An 18,905-nucleotide genomic window follows, 5' to 3' on the forward strand; every position below is an offset into this window, starting at 1 on the left:
TCACTTTCCAGAGGATCTCAGTCTTCCTAATGAATCTAACTACCATGTTTTAACTAACACTGGTCCAGGATGCGTATTTTGAAGTTCTTTAAATGTCAGTATGTCTAAATACCAGTGTTACTGGATCCAGTTCAACGGTACTGAGGGGACAAATAAACTGCCAGCAGGAGAAGGTGTTTGATTAATTCTCCGAGGAGAGCTTCATTACCTTGTTCAAAACACTGCATCATCCCTTGACATTTCTGTGAAGAGGGAAACTCCATCAAACCCTTGTGTCATAATTATGGAAAACCCTATCATTTGCTTATGTATGGAATCTTCTTTTATTTTTAAACAGTAAAGGGGAAGTATGTTACCATGGGTCTAGTGACTTAACTTCTGAAAGAAATCAAAGCAAAGTAGGGCAGGTGGTTCTTGCTCTAACCTGGTTTTTTTCCTGTGTTCCTAATCTTGGTAAGCAATTCTACTGGTGCTAGACTCCTTTTTCTCACTCCCCACCCCAAATCCCTAATTCTGCCTCCTTTATATCTTCAAATACCATATCCTTACTCTCTTTCCTGTCTGAACTGCTGACCGCTCATCCATCCAGCTTCTTTTGCCTAGATTCCTGGAGTCCCTGTGAACCAGTTGCCCTGCTTCCAGTGTGCCTACCCCCAGTGTGCCTACCCCCAGCCTATCCATCCCCCAGGTCCCCTAAACACTCATTTTATCACTGCCCTCCGCTTCTTAAAACTGAGCACACTTTGGGGCACCTGGGTGGCTCAGGAAAGTAAGTAACTGACTCTTGATTTCAGCTCAGGTCATGATCTCAGGGTAGTGAGATGGAGCTCCTCACCCAGCACAGAGCCTGCTTAAGATTCTCTCTCTCCCTCTGATTCTGTCCCTCCCCAACTCATACGCATGTGCAGGTTCTCTCTTTTTCTCTCTATTAAAAAAACAAAAAACCCGACTACACTTCTCACGTGATGACTTCTAGGCTAAGATTCCAACCCCTTAGCTTGGCACACCAAGTCCGATGGGACCTGGCCACTGCTTTCTGTTTTTCTCCTCACTCCACTTCCTCACCCTGAGCAGCTCCCAAACATGCCAAATGTTCTGCAGTCCCCAGATGTGTGAAGCTCTGTGCTGCTGCTGCTGCTGCTGCTCAGGATATCCTTGCACTCCACGCCCCTCATGCTCTACCTGGTGAACTCCCATCAGTGTCTCAAAGTCCAGCTGCTAATAAGAATAATGACTGACCAGCACGAACTGGCCCTCACTATGTGGAGGGCATGTGCTGAGCACTTAATGGCCACTTTCTTATTTTGTCCTTTCAAAGGAAACATCCACAATTAAGGGACAGGGGAAAGATGAGAAAATAACCAGAGGAGAGTGGTGTTACAGAAGGAAGAGAAAAAAGGAATTCAGGAAGACTGGTATGATCCACAGCGCTCTATTCTGAGGGGAGAAAAAAGAACACAGATACTCAATAAGCAGTTGGATTGAGCAAAGAATAGGGCACCAGTCAACCTGGAGAGAGGATTTCCAGATGCTTTGGAAGATGAAGCCAATGACCAATAAGTTTTGATGTCAATGGGAGCTAAAGAGTTAAAGATAATGGATAGTCTTTTAAAGTTACTATTCAGGGGAAAGGAAGAAAGGAGGAACTTTCAGATCAAATAGTGATGCTTGTGGCTGTGAACGATGGTGTGGTAGTATTGAGGGAAAGATTATGATAATCTTAAATTGGGAAGAATAGGCAAGGAGATAGATATAATTTGTAACATCAGTAAGTAGCAAAACCAGGTAGTACAATTCAAGCAATTAGAATTGCTTCATGCATGGAAGCTATATGCCTGGGAAGCCAGACTGCCTGGTGTCTGGTCCTGGCTTTGTCTTAGGAGATATATCACCTGTCAAGACCCAGTTACCTCATGAGAACACCTATCTCTTAGGGCTGTTATGAAGAATAAATAAGTTAATATATATGAAGTACTTAGAATAACAGTATGTTTAGTTAGCATTATTATTGCTGTCAAAACAACAGTGCAATAAGGTAATTACTTTCTGCTTCAACTACTAGACCAGAAGCTCTTCAAAGATGAGGGCTGTGTCTCCATTGGTACAGCCTGCGCAAAGCATGGTGCTTAGCCCCTTATAGGTGCTCAATAAATATGTAATAAATGAATGAATGAATGAATGAATACCTAGAGAGAGCAGGCTGACCAGGGCTACTTACTATTTTTTAATATGAAAAAAAAGATAGAACAGAGCTCTAGTTACAAAAAAAAAATGCATGAAACACATGAAATGTGTTTACAGAATGCTAAAACAACAAAGTGTGTACATTTTAAGAACAAAATGTGTACCTTTTAGCTCACTTAAATTTTTGAGGTCCTTCTCTGACAACCAATGTTAGTCTCCCACCTAAAGTTTGCAGAGAGGCATTGCCCTTCCTCTGGACAGCTCTGTCTGCTCTGGTTTCTCTTCAGCGGTTAGATTAGAGATGCTCAGCAGCTTCTTAAGTGACACTGTATTTATCTGAACACTAATGGTCTTGAATTGGCTTTTAAGCTTCCCTATATTAGCCATTTATTTAACTGCCCAATTCTATTACCAACCTCCTCTCTGAGCTACCCTGTAATCACTAAGATTACAAATCTCAGCCATGACTGTTCCTCAATCCCAACTCAGGATGTATGGAGACACCTTAGGAGGCGATATGGCTTTATTTTATTTTATTTATTTTTGAGCAAAAGAGAGTGCGTGCACAGACTGGGGGAGGGACAGAGGGAAAGGGAAAGAGAAAACCCTAAGGAGACTCACCACTGAGCACAGAGCCTGATGCAGGGCTCAATCCCACGACCCTGAGATCATGACCTGAGCTGAAATCAAGAGTCAGACACTCAACCTACTGAACCACCTAGGCACCCCATGGCTTTATTTTTTAATTTTACTTTTTAAAAAAAAATTAGTCTTTGATTCTCTATAAATTAAAACAGAGCACGTGTTTGAATGATTAAACAGGGTGCTACCTTAGGAGTCCTGGATGTTACCAAGTACGTTTTATCTAAATGTAAGAAGTCATATGAAAAATCATAATGTCCACATTTTTATCATCTTGGTTTAGGGTTTATCCTTAGTTTTAATAACGAATGCAGGAAGTAAGCATGAACAGGTTGTGTGAATGCTAAATGAGAGAAATCGCTGCCAACTACTGTCATATTGACAAGGAAAACACCAGTCTCCAAGAAGGGCAAGAAGAATGTGCACGGACCTGAGAGCTTGGTGATACGACTTCACACAGACCCACCTGGATTATCCCCATGTGGTAGACCAGAAAGTCAAGAACCAAAGAGGCTGACTTCCCCAATGTCAGGCATTTCAGAAGTGCCTAAAAAGAGACTAGCACCCATGACTTGTGGAACAGCTGTGTTTTTTCAACACCCAAACACAAAAGGATAGAAGACTCTTGGGACCCCTTTCATGATCTGTGCTGGAAGCAATGGAGCAGAGGCAAAGCTGCTACTGTGTAGCACTCACAAGGAGGAACAAGGAAGAAGGATCCTTAGAATAAAGGAGCGCATTCCTCTCAGCTTGAAACGGAGTAGTTTTGGCTATTTATTCTGGAGTCCTTTCCTTTGCCGCCTGCGGACATGTTTCAAGTGTCGATTGTTGAGCAGTCTGTGGTCAAGATTATTTATTTTTCAAGTGTCAACCACATGCTTTTATTCCCGAGACCGCACACAGATTGTGTTTGACATTATGTTGGTCATAATCTTTCTTCGTTCAGCTGTTGGGATTCCCACATAAATCACCCTGATGTCAGAGTCTCCATTGATTCTGAAATCTTACTTGTAGAGTTCACATTAGTCAATAAGAATAAAAATGTACACGTTTGCCTCCTGATCGGTGGTTTTTGGAGCAGTAACAATTTTCAAGATATCAGGAGTTTAAGCTTTAAATGATACCTCATTTTCTTTTCCTCCTATGATGATTTTTTTTTTTAATGAAAGAATTTATCTTCACAACTGAGGAATAATGAGCTCTAATATTCTAGTTTTCTCTTACGTAGACTATTGTGTTCCTGTCTTGTCACTCAATGAGACTGTCATTATGCATCTTTAAAGAAAATATTCAAAAAATGTTCACCTCTCCAGGTACTTTAGTTGTTTTCAGAGAAAGAAGAAAAATGATTCTAAACCTTCTAATGTGACTGGCAGAGGCAGACACTTGGGAAATGTGGCAATTATTTTGTGATATTACTCTAACATTAACTCTAATACTAATTGGTGTATTCTCCCTCACAAGATGGGCATTGGAGCCCAAATGATTACTTTGGATAAGAAACTCTAGAAGCGGTTAATCCTCCTCGCTTATGTCTCCACACATTTTTTGACGACCCCTCCTATGCCAGGCAGCATGCTTCTTCTTGGAGTTTACAGATGAACAATACATGATTTCTGCCTTTGGGAAGACCTAATGAGGGACACGAATGAGTGACTGAGTCATTTGAATATAGCATGTCAAGGGCAGTGTGAGAAGTGTTGGGGCAGGACTGGCTTGACAGCTGTCAACTGGAAGTAGGTTATATAGAAGAAAGGAAAGAAATTTTGCAGGATCTTGGGACTCAGAGATAAAGGTTTCTTTGAAGGTGAAATAACTGCCCAGTTCCCTCGAGAGTGTACTCATCCACAACACTGTGAGATACCACAGCAAGTCTGTAAAGATGCCAGAAACTGTTAAGAGTAACACAGTGTTTTACAGACTTTAACAGGAGAGGAAAGACTTTCTGCTCTCGAATTTTTTTTTTCTTTAATAATATTTTGTGGCTGTATTTAAAGGAGGTACGTTATGCAGGTTAACCTTCATTTTAGTATTACACTTTTTATTACACATGTATTACATGGATACTAAAAAGAAGTACATCAATAAATGGGGAGAGTCTGGCTATCTCCGTCACCAAACCCACACCTCTTCCTTGAGGTCACTTGAGTGTGACATGTAGATTTTTTATACACACATTTACATGCACACAATTATTATCACGTTGATTAGAGGTAATTAATGCTATTACCAGTGAGGTGGTAACTAGCATATATTCTAGAAGCAGAGAGTCTGATTTCCTTTCATGTATTGGCTATTGATCTTAAATGTCTGGACTTGATTAGCTGTCATCATTAATAAAGTGGGGATGGTAATAGTACTTAACTTCAAAGGGTAGTTGGGAGGATTAAATGAGATCTGTGTATTGGAACAGTTCAGATGCACGCACTGAAAGTAAGTATTTGCTATTACCACATGATCGCATTCTACATATTACCTCATGCTATGTTTATTTCACAGAGCAATATCTCATGAAAAACTTTTTATACCCCGACACATAAACCCTGTTTATTCTTTTTTTTTTTAAGATTTTATTTATTTATTTGACAGACAGAGATCACAAGTAGGCATAGAGGTAGGCAGAGAGAGAGGTGGAAGCAGGCTCCCTAATGAGCAGAGAGCCCCATGCGGGGCTCAATCCCAGGACCCTGGGATCATGACCTGAGCCGAAGGCAGAGGCTTTAACCCACTGAGCCACCCAGGCACCCCCCTGTTTATTCTTTGTGGCGGCTCCATGGTATTTAATGGTGTTGCTGTAACATCTTGTTCTATCACACAGATGCCATAAGTAAATATCCTTTCTCACACTACATATCATTTAGTTGCCTAGTATTTATCATTAGATGTAACAATATACGTATGAGTAGAAAGTATCTGTAAAATATAATGAATAGAGTGAAAATAATGATTAATGTTTATCAAGAGCCCATGACAAGTCAAGCACTTGTCACTTCAGGTGTAATTAAATGTATTATCTCTGTGAAGAAGCTCATCCGACTTCTTAACCACAAATCACTGGTAATCTTCATCTGCCCTAAAGGAAGGATCCACAGCCATGAATGCAGCATGCTTGAATATGGTTTTTGAAGATATACATCATCCAGGAGTTTCGAGAAAGATAGCAAATGAAAGTAGAGAGAATGGTTATGGGACAGAGCCGATTAAAAAGATGCCCCTTCACAATTAAAAAGATGCCCCATTAACAACACATTATATGTTAATAAAAATTTACAAAATAAAAGATACTTTTAAAAAACTGCCTTCACAATTAAAAAGATGCCCCATTAACAACACATTATATGTTAATAAAAATTTACAAAATAAAAGATACTTTTAAAAAACTGTCCTGTTGGCCACACTGGATATCCCCTACTCATCCACTTCATATTACCCACCATATATAATTGATCACAAAGCACTGCCACACTATTTTTGAAACTCGTCTTAAAGCTGAATTCTCAATTTTCCCACCTTCAGGCCCTATCTTACAACCTCACTAACTCTTCCCTCCACTGTAGTTCCCCAACCCTTCTCCAGCTTCTAGTCTCACCCTGCGTCAATCACCCCCACTCCCTTTTTGTAAATCAAGTCCTGATTGTGTCACTTCCACTTAAAAATGGTCAGTGACTGTCCACTGTCCGTAGTTCCTGGCATCGATGCATGAACGCACACAGCCACCACTGGCTGTGACCTTAACCTCGGCCCCCATCGTCCGGCCCTCCGGAACTCCATATCCTTGAGCCACACTTCTTTTTAACCCACCACGCATGCTCAGGACTTGGCTGCTCCGAATCCTTCTGAGACGTCCTTCCTTTTTTCACTGCTGTCAAAGCCTGCTCAGACTGAATACAAAGCATTTTTCTTGTCTGGGATGCAGTCCTGCTGCCTCCAGCACACTACAACCCACGGAGAACCTCTGCCCCATAGCACCCGTCACCTGGTGCGGTCCCTGCACCCTCACGCCTCCACCCCCTCCTGACCGTGATTCTCAGACCCCAGCGTGCAGGCTGTTCACCTGAGACAGTTTAAGTTTTTGGAGATTTTGATTTGGTTGATTTGAGGTGAGACCCCAGGAATTTACATTTTAAAAACCCCTCGGGGACTTGCAATACAGATTTGTGACCACCTTTGGGAAACCTTGCCATAAGTAAAGAGTGACGTTTAGGAAATTGTAAATTACATACCATTGGGTTGAGAAATCAATTGGTGGGTCAGGACCAGTTTTTCCTTCCCCTTCTGTTTATGAGATATACCATTTAGGATAGAAACAAACAAAAAATTTACCCAAAAAACCCCCAAACACCCTCCTAGAAGGCAGGATGCTCAGCAATATTTGTTGAATAAAGAACATTCAGAAAGACTTTCAAATGCTACCAGATGGTGGAAATTTCCGATGACCATAACATTTAAACTTTATTTTAATCTTAAATAGAAGTTGCCTGGCTAGCTCAGTCGGTAGGGCATGAGACTCTTAAATTTGTATAGACCTTGGAAAAGACAAAATCAGAGCTTTGGAGTGAAACTGGGTTGACAATAAAACCTCTGACAACATTATCCTTTTGGAGAAAGGCTTGCCATGTATTCTCAGCTGAAACCTTGGGAAGATTCAGTCCTTAAATTATCAACATTCTAGACATGTACTGACTTTTCTTTATTCTCTCTGAGAAAATTATAGTTGGCAAGAAAAAGAAATGTCAAAACATGCCTTTAAACTGATACATACTCCTAAACTTTCCCCTTAAATACACATTTGAACTTTATTTTTCAACAAGAATCTTGAAAGTGCTTTTTAAAGCCTAGCTATGAAGCCATTCTTAAGAATGTATGCTTACATATTTTAAACTATTTCTTGAAAGAAAAGTAGGGAAAGGCCCAGTCAAAATTATTTAAAACTAATTTTTGAAGATGTTACTTATAGGAGGAAGTTCATCACTTTTCCCCCTTATTTTTCTTATTTACAGAATAATACGTGCTACTTGAAAAAAAAAGTTAGATGTCTGTATGTAATTAATGTCTGTAAGAAATGTATAGCAAAGGAGGTCAAATATCCTCATAATCCCATTCCTAGGAAATAACTGGTTAGCAGCTTGACATATATTCTAACCTATTTTTCTATGCATTAACAATATAAGGTACCTGGATGGTTTAGTTGGTTAAGTGTCTGTCTTCAACTCATGTGTTGATCCCAGCATCCTGAGATCGAGTCCTACATTGGGCTCCCAGCTCCGTGGGGAGTCTGCTTTCTCCCTCTCCCTGTCCCTCCCCCTGCTTGTGTTCTCTCTCTCTCTCTCCAAGTAAATAAATAAAATCTTAAAATATACATACACACACACATTTTAATATAATGAATTATCTTATGCATACCATTCTATAACTATCATGTAAAAATTTTTTATTACAGAAATGAAAAAAATAACACAGGATAACATGCACTTCATCTAAAATGAATGGTACTATTTTTCATAGTTGCTTCAGATCTTTCAAAGGAATTAAACAGTTTTCATGTAAATGGAAGTCCTGTCTGGTATCAGTCAACTACCAGAGTCCCCCAGATAGTAATGATTCTGAATTGTTTATGTGTCTACTGCGACTTGCTTTTTTTTTTTTTTTTTTTTAATTAGCACGGCGTTTTCAAGATCTGTTATTTTGACGCATTTAGATGAGTGTGGCTTTTTGCTTTTAGTTTCGTTTTGTTTTAGTATGGTTGACACACAATATTACGTTACTTTCAGGTGTACAACTTAGTCATTACATTTAAATGAGTTTTTATTATCCATTCCCTTACTCGTGAACATTTGGGTTTCCCCCTTCTTTTGTAAGTATAGATAATGCTGCATTAAACATACCTGTAAATGTTTCTAAGTAGACATGTGCAGAACCTCTGTAGGATATTTACCAAAAGGTAGGATTGATGGGTCATGCTGGTTGATCTCTTTGCCCTCCCACCAGCAGCATCTGATAATGTCTGTTTTCTCATCCTGTTGAACTATTTAGTTTTTGCCAATCTTATGAGTTTTAAATAATGTCTCATTTTAAGGTTACATAACAATGGAAGTTTCCTCTTCTGAGACTTGGGTATTTATATAACTCCAGTATTTCCATTTGCTGTGAGAATTTTTGCTGTAGGGGTGTCTGGTTGGCTCAGTCAGTTAACTGTCCAACTCTTCATTTCAATTCAGGTCATGAGATCAAGCCCATGTCAGCTTCGTGCAGGGCATGGAGCCTGCTTAAGATTCTCTCTTTCCCTCTCCCGCTGCCCCTCCTCACTTGCATGTACTCTCTCTCTTGCTCCAAAACAAAACAAAACAAAACAAAAAACAGAAAGAAAGAAAGAAAGACTCTTTAAATAGATTCAGGGGAGTTTTAGTTTATTTTGGATACTAATCTTCTGTTTGGGGGAGCACAGATTCATACATAGATTAGGCAAAGATTATGTTGCAATTTTTTTTTTGTATTTCTACAAATTGTTCTCACTCATCCGTTGTTTTTTGAGGGTTTTTCAATTAAAAAGCCTACTATAATTGTAGATTAATCAGTATATTCCTGTAATCTCATCAATTTTGCTTTAATATTTCAGTACAAATTCAGGGTTATGATATAAGTTTGGTGAACTGTCTGTTTATATATAGAGTTCCTCTTTATTAATGATTTTGCTTTAAATCGTATTTGGACTTTAGTCAATAACGCCACTGAAAAATATCAACTATGATAATTATTTACACCTATAGTTAATTGTTAGTTGGATTTATAAGCATATTTTATTGGTTCTTATATGTACAGCTCTTCCCTTTGAATTTATTTATTTTTTCTGTGCTTTTAGCAGTTTCTCAGTGTGCATCTGAAGATAAGTAAAAACCGTTCATCTTTGTTGCCTGGAAATACCTATATTTTACCCTCACTTTTGAATTATGTTTTCATTTGGTTTCTTAACTCAACTTAAATTTTGAGTTACAGCCTATCTTCAGACTTCAGAGATGAACACAACTGTTTGCTTTTGCTCCACTCACCACTGTGATGCTTGTACCTTTTTAGTTCACCGAGGTGTTTGTCTTGTTTTAAGCATAGCTTTTCCTTTCCTTACCAAGTAGATTAACAATAAAGGGGGAAATTACCAAAGGTACCAAAAAGAAATGGCATATTACCTTTAATTTTTAATCTGTCACTGCTGCTGGATTAGAGAGTGTAAAATATAAAATCACAATCACCTTTAAGCACACATTATGAATGAACTGTAATTTATTTAATCAGTCTGCTTCTGATAGATTTGAAGATTGTTTCCAGTTGTGCCCTGATAAAAATGAAATGTAATAAACATACATGCATATCTATCTCTGGACACTTATGTTGGTATTTCTACATAATAAACCTTGTGAAAACCTTTTTTTTTTTTTTAATTTCTTTTCAGTGTAACAGTATTCATTCTTTTTGTACCACACCGAGTGCTCCTTGCAATACATGCCCTCCTTAATACCCACCACCTGGCTCCCGAACCTCCCACCCCCCCATCCCCGACCCCTTCAAAACCCTCAGGTTGTTTTTCAGAGTCCAGAGTCTCTCATGGTTCACCTCCCCTTCCAATTAACCTCAACTCCCTTCTCCTCTCCATCTCCCCATGTCCTTCATGTTATTTGTTATGCTCTACAAATAAGTGAAACCATATGATAATTGACTCTCTCTGCTTGACTTATTTCACTCAGCATAATCTCTTCCAGTCCCGTCCATGTTGCTACAAAAGTTGGGTATTCATCCTTTCTGGTGGAGGCATAATACTCCATAGTGTATATGGACCACACCTTCCTTATCCATTCATCTGTTGAAGGGCATCTTGGTTCTTTCCACAGTTTGGCAACCATGCCTATTGCTGCTATAAACACTGGGGTACAGAGGGCCCTTCTTTTTACTACATCTATATCTTTGGGGTAAATACCCAGTAGTGCAATTGCAGGGTCATAGGGAAGCTGTTTTTTTAATTTCTTAAGGAATCTCCACACTGTTCTCCAAAATGGCTGCACCAACTTGCATTCCCACCAGTAGTGCAAGAGGGTTCCCCTTTCTCCACATCCTCTCCAACACATGTTGTTTCCTGTCTTGCTAATTTTGGCCATTCTAACTGGTGGAAGGTGGTATCTCAATGTGGTTTTAATTTGATTCTCCCTAATGGCTAGTGATGATGAACATTTTTTCATGTGTCTGATAGACATTTGTATTTCTTCATTGGAGAAGTGTCTGTTCATATCTTCTTCCCACTTTTTGATATGATTATCTGTTTTGTGTGTGTTGAGTTTGAGAAGTTCTTCCACCGGTATTCTTCAAAAAGCAGTAGCAAATAATCCTAAAATTTGTATGGAATCAGAAGAAACCCGAATTGCTAAGGAAATGTTGAAAAACAAAAATAAAACTGGCGGCATTACGTTACCTGATTTCAAGCTTTACTACAAAGCTGTGATCACCAAGACAGCATGGTACTGGCATAAAAACAGACACATAGACCAGTGGAACAGAGTAGAGAGCCCAGATATGGACCCTCAACTCTATGGTCAAATAATCTTCGACAAAGTAGGAATAAATATACAGCGGAAAAAAGACAGTCTCTTCAATAAATGGTGCTGGGATAATTGGACAGCTATATGTAGAAGAATGAAACTCAACCATTCTCTTACACCATACACAAAGATAAACTTGAAATGGATAAAAGACCTCAACGTGAGACAGGCATCCATCAGAATCCTAGAGGAGAACATAGGCAGTAACCTCTTTGATATCAGCCACATCAACTTCTTTCAAGATATGTCTCCAACGGCAAAGGAAACAAAAGCAAAGATGAACTTCTGGGACTTCATCAAGATCAAAACCTTCTTCACAGCAAAGGAAACAGTCGACAAAACAAAGAGGCAACCCATGGAATGGGAGAAGATATTTGCAAATAACAGTACAGACAAAACCTTTTTTTTTAATCTATCATTGCTGCTAGGTTAGAGAATGTAAGATATAAAATCACAAAGCTGCCTTTAAGCAGATGCCAATGTTACATGAGTTTCAGGTGTATAGTATAGTGATTCAACACTTCCATACATCACCCAGTGCTTGAAAACCTTTTGTATTATGACTCCTCTCTTGCCTTAGTTAATGTTAATTAGTGCAGTTAAGGGCTCGGACTTTGTCCACCAAAATGGGTGTCCACCATTTTTCCCTCATGTGTGACTTTGGACAAATCTCTTAACCTCCTTCATCCTTAGTTTCCTTCTCTGTGAAAACAAGATTAATATAGTACATACCTCATAAGGTAATCATGAGAATGAAGATATTAAATCAGAACAATTAGTGTGATATCCAACAAGTAGTCATTATTTGCTAAAGACATGGAAATGAACTAAAACAACATACAGATTGCTGAAACATGTAAAGGTTTTTAAAAATATCGGTGCAGGGGCACCTGGGTGGCTCAGTGGGTTAAGCCTCTGCCTTCGGCTCAGGTCATGATCCCAGGGTCCTGGGATCGAGCCCCGCATCGGGCTCTCTGCTCTGCGGGGAGCCTGCTTCCTCCTCTCTCTCTGCCTGCCTCTCTGCCTACTTGTGATCTCTGTCAGATAAAAAAAAAAAAAAAAAAAAAAAAAATCTTAAAAAAAAAAAAAAATACCGGTGCAGTGTGAGAAGGGGTCAAGGGTATATGGGAAATTTCTTTTCCTTCTGCTCAATTTTGCTGTGAACTGAAAACTACTATTAAAAAATTGTTTTTCATTTAAAAAAAGAAAAAAGAAAAACATTGCTGCCTGGGGCGCCCACTGGAAATTTTAATTCCATAAACTGGAGGTGAGGCCTAGTATCAATTCAGTTTTTAAACCTTGGATAATTCTTTTTTTTTTTTCTTTTTAAGATTTCATTTATTTATTTGAGAGAGAGCGAGCACAAGCAGTGAGAGTGGCAGAGGGGGAGGGAAAAGCATCCTTTCCGCTGAGCAGGGAGCCCAACATGGGGCTCGATCCCAAGACCCTAAGATCATGACCTGAGCTGAAATCAAAAGTGAGACACTTAACTGACTGAGCCACGTAGGTGCCCCAAGGGTGTAGTCTTCTAACTCACCCACCACAAAGATGTATTTATTCATTTGTTCTGAAAAAAAGAAAAAATTCTATTTTATTGATATTCCTTCACTCTGCAAATGTTGATTGGGCATCTACTGCTAAGCATCCATTACATTAAGTGTTGGAGAAACACCAGTGAATGAAGGAGGCTTCATTCCTCCCCTCAGAAAACTCTGAGACTCCACCTGTGGAGAGAATGGGGGCTGTGATGGGGAAGACAGGGTGCTTCCCAGCACAAGAAACTTCTAAGCAAAAGCCTGGAAGGAGCAGGGGTTACCCACATCAGGAGGCGGAAAGGAGTGTGCAAAAAGTCTGGAAACAACCCTTCTAAGACATTCAAGACACTAGACTATTGAGCAGAAGGGGGACTAAAATGAGATCTAATGGTAAACTGAGACCAGAGGCTCCAGTGTCTTGTCAACCATGTTAAGGACTTTATGAACAATCTAAGAGCAGTGAGGAACATTGACAGGTTTTCTGTAGCTGGGTTACTATGATGAAATTTGTTTTGAGGGATGACCTTTTTGGGTAAGAGCCTGGTTAAGTGGGTGTGGGGGAGATTAAAATGGCAAGTGTGCTGGCCAGATCTAGGAAGGTGGCCCTTGAGCCCGAGAGAAACCAGGAGCAAGCAGCGGAGGTGACTCTCCTGACTCTTTGGAAGAAGTTTGCTGTGAGATGCCCAGGACCGAGGGGGCAGCTACCTATTAAGGTCCAGAGCTCAGAACAGAGACCTGAATTCTAAATAATTAGGGAAGTTTCTCTGTATTATTTTCAGCACTAAACCAAAAGACAGCAGGAAAGCTTGCATTTTGTTCCATTCTAAGCAAACATGTTCATTAGAACTACAAAGCTTCCTTGACTGATGGTCCGTGTACACGTGAGTAAATAAGATTTGGCTCCAGATAGCAATTACTACTGGCACCTATTTCTTTCATCTCATGAGACACAGTGTAATTGTAAACATCAATCTAGACACCATAGACTTAGCGGAAAAAAAAAAAGTTTACTTTTTCCCTGTGGGGAAAAACTTAAGTTATTTTCCCTTTGTCTTTGTTGTGGGTGTGTAAATGTGTCTTATATGGCTTGCCAAGCCTCTCATCAACCATATTTGTAGGAAACAGACAGGATCCTATCCCTGCTCTTTGTGGTGAAAGTATCCCACACCTGGAAAAGCATGTTAATTTTTTAAGTGTGTAAATTCTTTATAAGCGTGTTATTGTTTAATGAGCTAGCACAGACTCTTCTGTAGTCAGTATCTTCATCTGTGCCCTTTACAAGAGTAACACCACAAAGCATACACAGAATAGTTTGGCTTCCCTTATAAAATTCACTAGGCTAAATTAAAACCTCCCTTGAACTGCTCACACACACACACTATTTGGGCATAACTTATCTCGCCTCTGCAGAGGGAATAAGCATGCATTCTGGAGTGTCATTAACACATCCTGGAGTTGTGAGGAATAATGTGCAGGCTGCAGAATACATGACTTTGCTAGAATCTTCTCTCATTCCAGGTCACAGTACCAGCCACCGACTGTGTTCTCCATTAAGACTACGAACTTGTACAGAACAGTGCCTATTTGAGATCTGATTACAGAAGAAATAGGCTTTTCCTAAAGTACTTGAAGTTGTAATGTAGGTCTCTACAAAACTAAGGCAAAGGTCTGTAGTGAACTGTTAAGAGAAACCAAGCTCCTAGACAAAAACATGTTGCCAAAGAAAGGGGAGTTAAAATCTTGCTCAGAATTATAGTAATTTCCCAGAACAAGCAATTCTTCTGGATTCTGCGTAGGTATTCTTCAGCTATTGGCAGTCTTGGTTTATTTATCCTTCACTTCCTTTTACATGCTTATTAGCTACCCATTAAAAAGTTCCAGGAACATCTTGCCATTTATCTTAAGTGATTATGACTCAATTCACTGCTTGAAGGATTTTTTAACTCATTTATACTACATGAGATTCTGTCCAAATGGTAACAATCATAAACAATATTTAAGTTGTAGAGATTTTTGACAAGGTATTGAAAAACTGAAATAATAATAATGATTACTCTTTTCAGTTCTCTTTCAACTACACTGAAAAGATAGAGGTACTAATGTCTAGCCACTTATTTTTATTCAGATCCTAAGGAACTAGGCTGTTAACAAGAATTGTTTCCTATAAAAGCTATTGAAGTGTGTTTTAAGCTTATCATATTAATCACTCTGTACATTCACTGCAATGATTACAATTGATTAATAGATCGATTTTCTAGTTGTCATCAGTGAAGCATAGGAGGAATCACATAAATCTACCAATTTTCAACAAATTAATTTTAAGGAAATAAGTATCTTTTCTAATGCCTTCTATTGGTTGCTGTAGTAAAATTGAGAGTTTTAGAATTAAAACCTTTTTCCAGTTCCCATCTTTTCTTTCTGCGGGAAGTAGCAACATACTAAACAATAAACAATTATGATAATACTATTTGTATCAATTCACATAAATCATATTTTTATTACTTTGTTGCATATGCCAGATCCTCTCACCTCTCTGTCGTCTTCTCTCTCCCCCTCTCTGCCGCATACACCACCACACACACACACACACACACACACACACACACACACAAAACCACACACACCTATAAAGCATTTATGTCAGACACATAGTTCATGTTCTAAGATGGTAATTATTATCATTACTCTTTATGCTGATTGACATAATTTTCAGAGTACTACATAGGACTTACTAAAAATTTTTCCTTATATGAACTACCCATTAAACTATAACATAAAAATACTTGACACATTGTTGTTGTTGTTTTTTTGAAGATTTTTATGTATTTATTTGACAGAGAGATCACAAGTAGGCAGAGAGGCAGGCAGAGGGAGAGGGGGAAACAGGCTCCATGCTAAGCAGAGAGCCTGGTGTGGGGCTCGATCCCAGGATCCTGAGATCATGACCTGAGCCAAAAGCAGAGGCTTAACCCACTGAGCCACCCAGGTGCCCTTACTTGACACATTGTTGACAGAATGAGTCTAAACACACATATGTTTTGCTTCAGTTTGTCTCTGATATGTAGCTCATTCAGTGTTTAACAGCCTTAGTCCTTTACATGATTTAATTTGTCCCACTTCAATATATCTGAAGAGGAGGGAAATCGGAAGAAAGGAGGCGCTGTTGTGTAGGTCCCCCGCTCACCACCCTTCACGGCTCTCTCCCATGACTCAGAAACCTAACTTGTATGATGATATGGTTTGTCAGCAATGTGAAGAGACAGAGATCATGTTGGATACCGATGATCAAGCTTCCATAATAATGTTAAAAGCCTTTGAAAAAACACGGATGTGCCTGGTTTGGCCATCTGGTCAAAATAAGCATTTTCAGAGCTCTGTCTTCACCTTTGCCCCCTGCTTAGGTGTGAGAAATGTAAGGAATTTATCGGCTTGTATTTGAGGTCTGCCTTGACTAAGGTTAATAAACTAACACCTTTATCTGTACACCCACACACTCACTTGCCCTTACACTGTCCAAGTTGAAAAGATGAGAAGGAGGTGAAGTATGCCCTGGGCAGATTTATCACCCCGTGAACCGAAATATGCAAACAAAATGTCTAGGGTTGGTTTTATATTGTTCAAGAGTTCAGGGAAATTGCATGCTTTTTATTATGCCCCCCCCCCTATATGGAAGAACAAAGAAAACCTAATTTTCTAGTTTTAATAGAGGTAATTTATTTGGGTCAGAAAAATAAAGAATTTATGCTCCTTTTAAACAGTGCATCAAATGGATTGCCTTTGATTGTAAGCTGTGACTGTAGGGTTTTGCTTGATTTTTTTGTGTTTAGTAATTCAGTTAAATCCTCTGAAACATAATGGTCATCTCTTTAAGGGTCTTGTGTTTTATGAACATTGACAAACTATATGATTCTTTGAGACTCCGTCCTTTTGAGTTTTGTGAAACCAGACAGAGATAACTAAAATTTCTCAAGTCAAAGGGCTCTTATTCTGTGTCTACACTGAAATTAATTTATCTTTGTCAAGGTTTGGTTATAAAATAAACTCTCAGTGGGTGAAAATATACCCTCTATTATTTCTACACTTTCTTATGGGCTATGAATATTTCAAAGAAAGTTATTTTATAAGTCAGCTCATGAATTATCTCTCAATGTCCATTGTTACTCAGCTAATTGCTACCACTGTGACTTTTGGCAGCTGTCTTACACAGTAAGCTGTCAAACTGTCGGTCACAGGAGGAATCAGACAGAGTGATGATGATTGGATCAATTCATCACCAATACCAGAGAAAAACACAGAGTCTCCAAAGCATGTGTCCTACCTTCATGACCAAAATCACATTGTTTTCATATATGTTTAAGACAAATCCCTTGGTAGGAGCTTATTTCTCTAGTGGATCCTCAGGTGGTATAAGGCACCCCCAAATCTCTGTAGGTAACCTACAATCGTGTCCTGGTCTCCCTAAAGCCTTCTGGTCTGGTAATTATATATATTTAGTTTAGTTGTGCCAATAGGTAGTAACTCTGCAGTAGTTATTATAGACTCAAATATGCTGGATTAAGGCCAAATGTAATGGACCAGAAGATGTTGTCTTGCAAAGTCTCCAGGTGACGATACAATGAGCAGTCGGACCAAAATTACCACATTTCAGCCTGCATGTTTTGTTTCCTTTGGGGTGTTATTTTACTTGCTAAACTGAACAGGAAGTACATTTAGAGCCACTTATAATCCCACAGATGGGGAACAAAGTAAACTCAAGCCTCAAAATGAGAATGTTCCACGAGGCACTTTTTGTTTTTCAGCAGAGATCTTTTGACCTGAAAACTATATAAATCTACAGATTAAAGGGATGTTACCTTATTGAAAGGAGAAAATATGATAGAAAAGAGTCAGTAAAATGAAGCTAACTCTTCTCTGAAATTCCACCAATTAGGCTTGAGGTGGGAAAAAAAATCACCCACCAGGGTACCGTTTCTTCTTCTCAGAACCTGTCTTCTACTTCGGCGACATCGAGTACCCTGTGGATGAGAGCGCTGGCTACGTGGAGGTGCGAGTGTGGAGAACAGGCACGGACCTATCCAGGTCTTCCAGTGTCACCGTGAGATCCCGGAAAACGGATCCTCCCTCTGCTGACGGTGAGCAGTTTCCTACAGCAGATCTTTTGATTGTTCCCCTGGGTTCAACTCAACTTGACACAAAATACTTGAATGCTAAACTACTTCACACCTCTGAAAGCAGTCTGGAAGAATGGAGCTTTTTCTGAAATTATTATTATATCATAGGTAAGTCTAGGTTCTGTGTATTACAGTATTTTCTCACTACTGTGAGAAAATACATTGAAAAGCCACAAATCAGAGGCTATGTTGCAAACATGTAAGTCAATGACCCTAAATCCTAATGCCTGTATTTACATGAATTTGGTTCTCTCCATTTGGCAAACCTAACATCATTGAATATTGTGGCATCGGTATGCACAAGATTGGTCATGCTGGCCACCCTCACAGAAATCTAATGATGTGTAAGTGTCGTGCAGATGTGCATCTCCAACTTGGTTCCCTTCCCTCCTCATTTTAACCAGATGCCCCCCAAAATAGTTCAGATCCGAAGGCTTTTCCACACACTTCATTATATAAGCTATGCTAGCCGGGATACGCTTGCCTTTTGTTCTGGAATTTACATCTCCAAAGAGTTGATCATAAAGTTTAGGATAAGCATGGGATTAGAAATTTCCTTTTTTTATCCCTTTTAAATTGCCAACAGAGTACACTTTCTTATGTGCACACACGTGCACACATACATACATGACACGCATGGCACATACTTATCACACGAAGCAAGCAGGGGCCATACCATGTAGTGGAACCAGCATGATGCTTTGCATGTAGTTAATGTCCAATAAGCATTTGATTCACCAAATTAGTTATTTTTAAGAAAAAATTCAAAGAGAGAGGTGAGAATAAAGATG

At 39.2% G+C, this 18,905-nt stretch overlaps 1 protein-coding gene across 1 annotated transcript in view; it reads left to right on the plus strand.

Annotated features, from left to right (window-relative positions):
• Window positions 1-18,905, plus strand: part of FREM2 (FRAS1 related extracellular matrix 2) — a 159,809-nt gene that overhangs the window by 102,130 nt on the left and 38,774 nt on the right. Inside the window, exon 7 of the mRNA XM_004779525.3 lies at window positions 17,926-18,075. Coding sequence (XP_004779582.1) covers window positions 17,926-18,075 — 150 coding nt within the window. The remainder of the gene's footprint in view (window positions 1-17,925; window positions 18,076-18,905) is intronic.

The sequence above is a fragment of the Mustela putorius genome, unplaced genomic scaffold, assembly GCF_011764305.1.
Source record: "Mustela putorius furo isolate JIRA1106 unplaced genomic scaffold, ASM1176430v1.1 tig00003942_pilon_pilon_pilon, whole genome shotgun sequence".
Taxonomy (NCBI): Eukaryota; Metazoa; Chordata; class Mammalia; order Carnivora; family Mustelidae; genus Mustela; species Mustela putorius.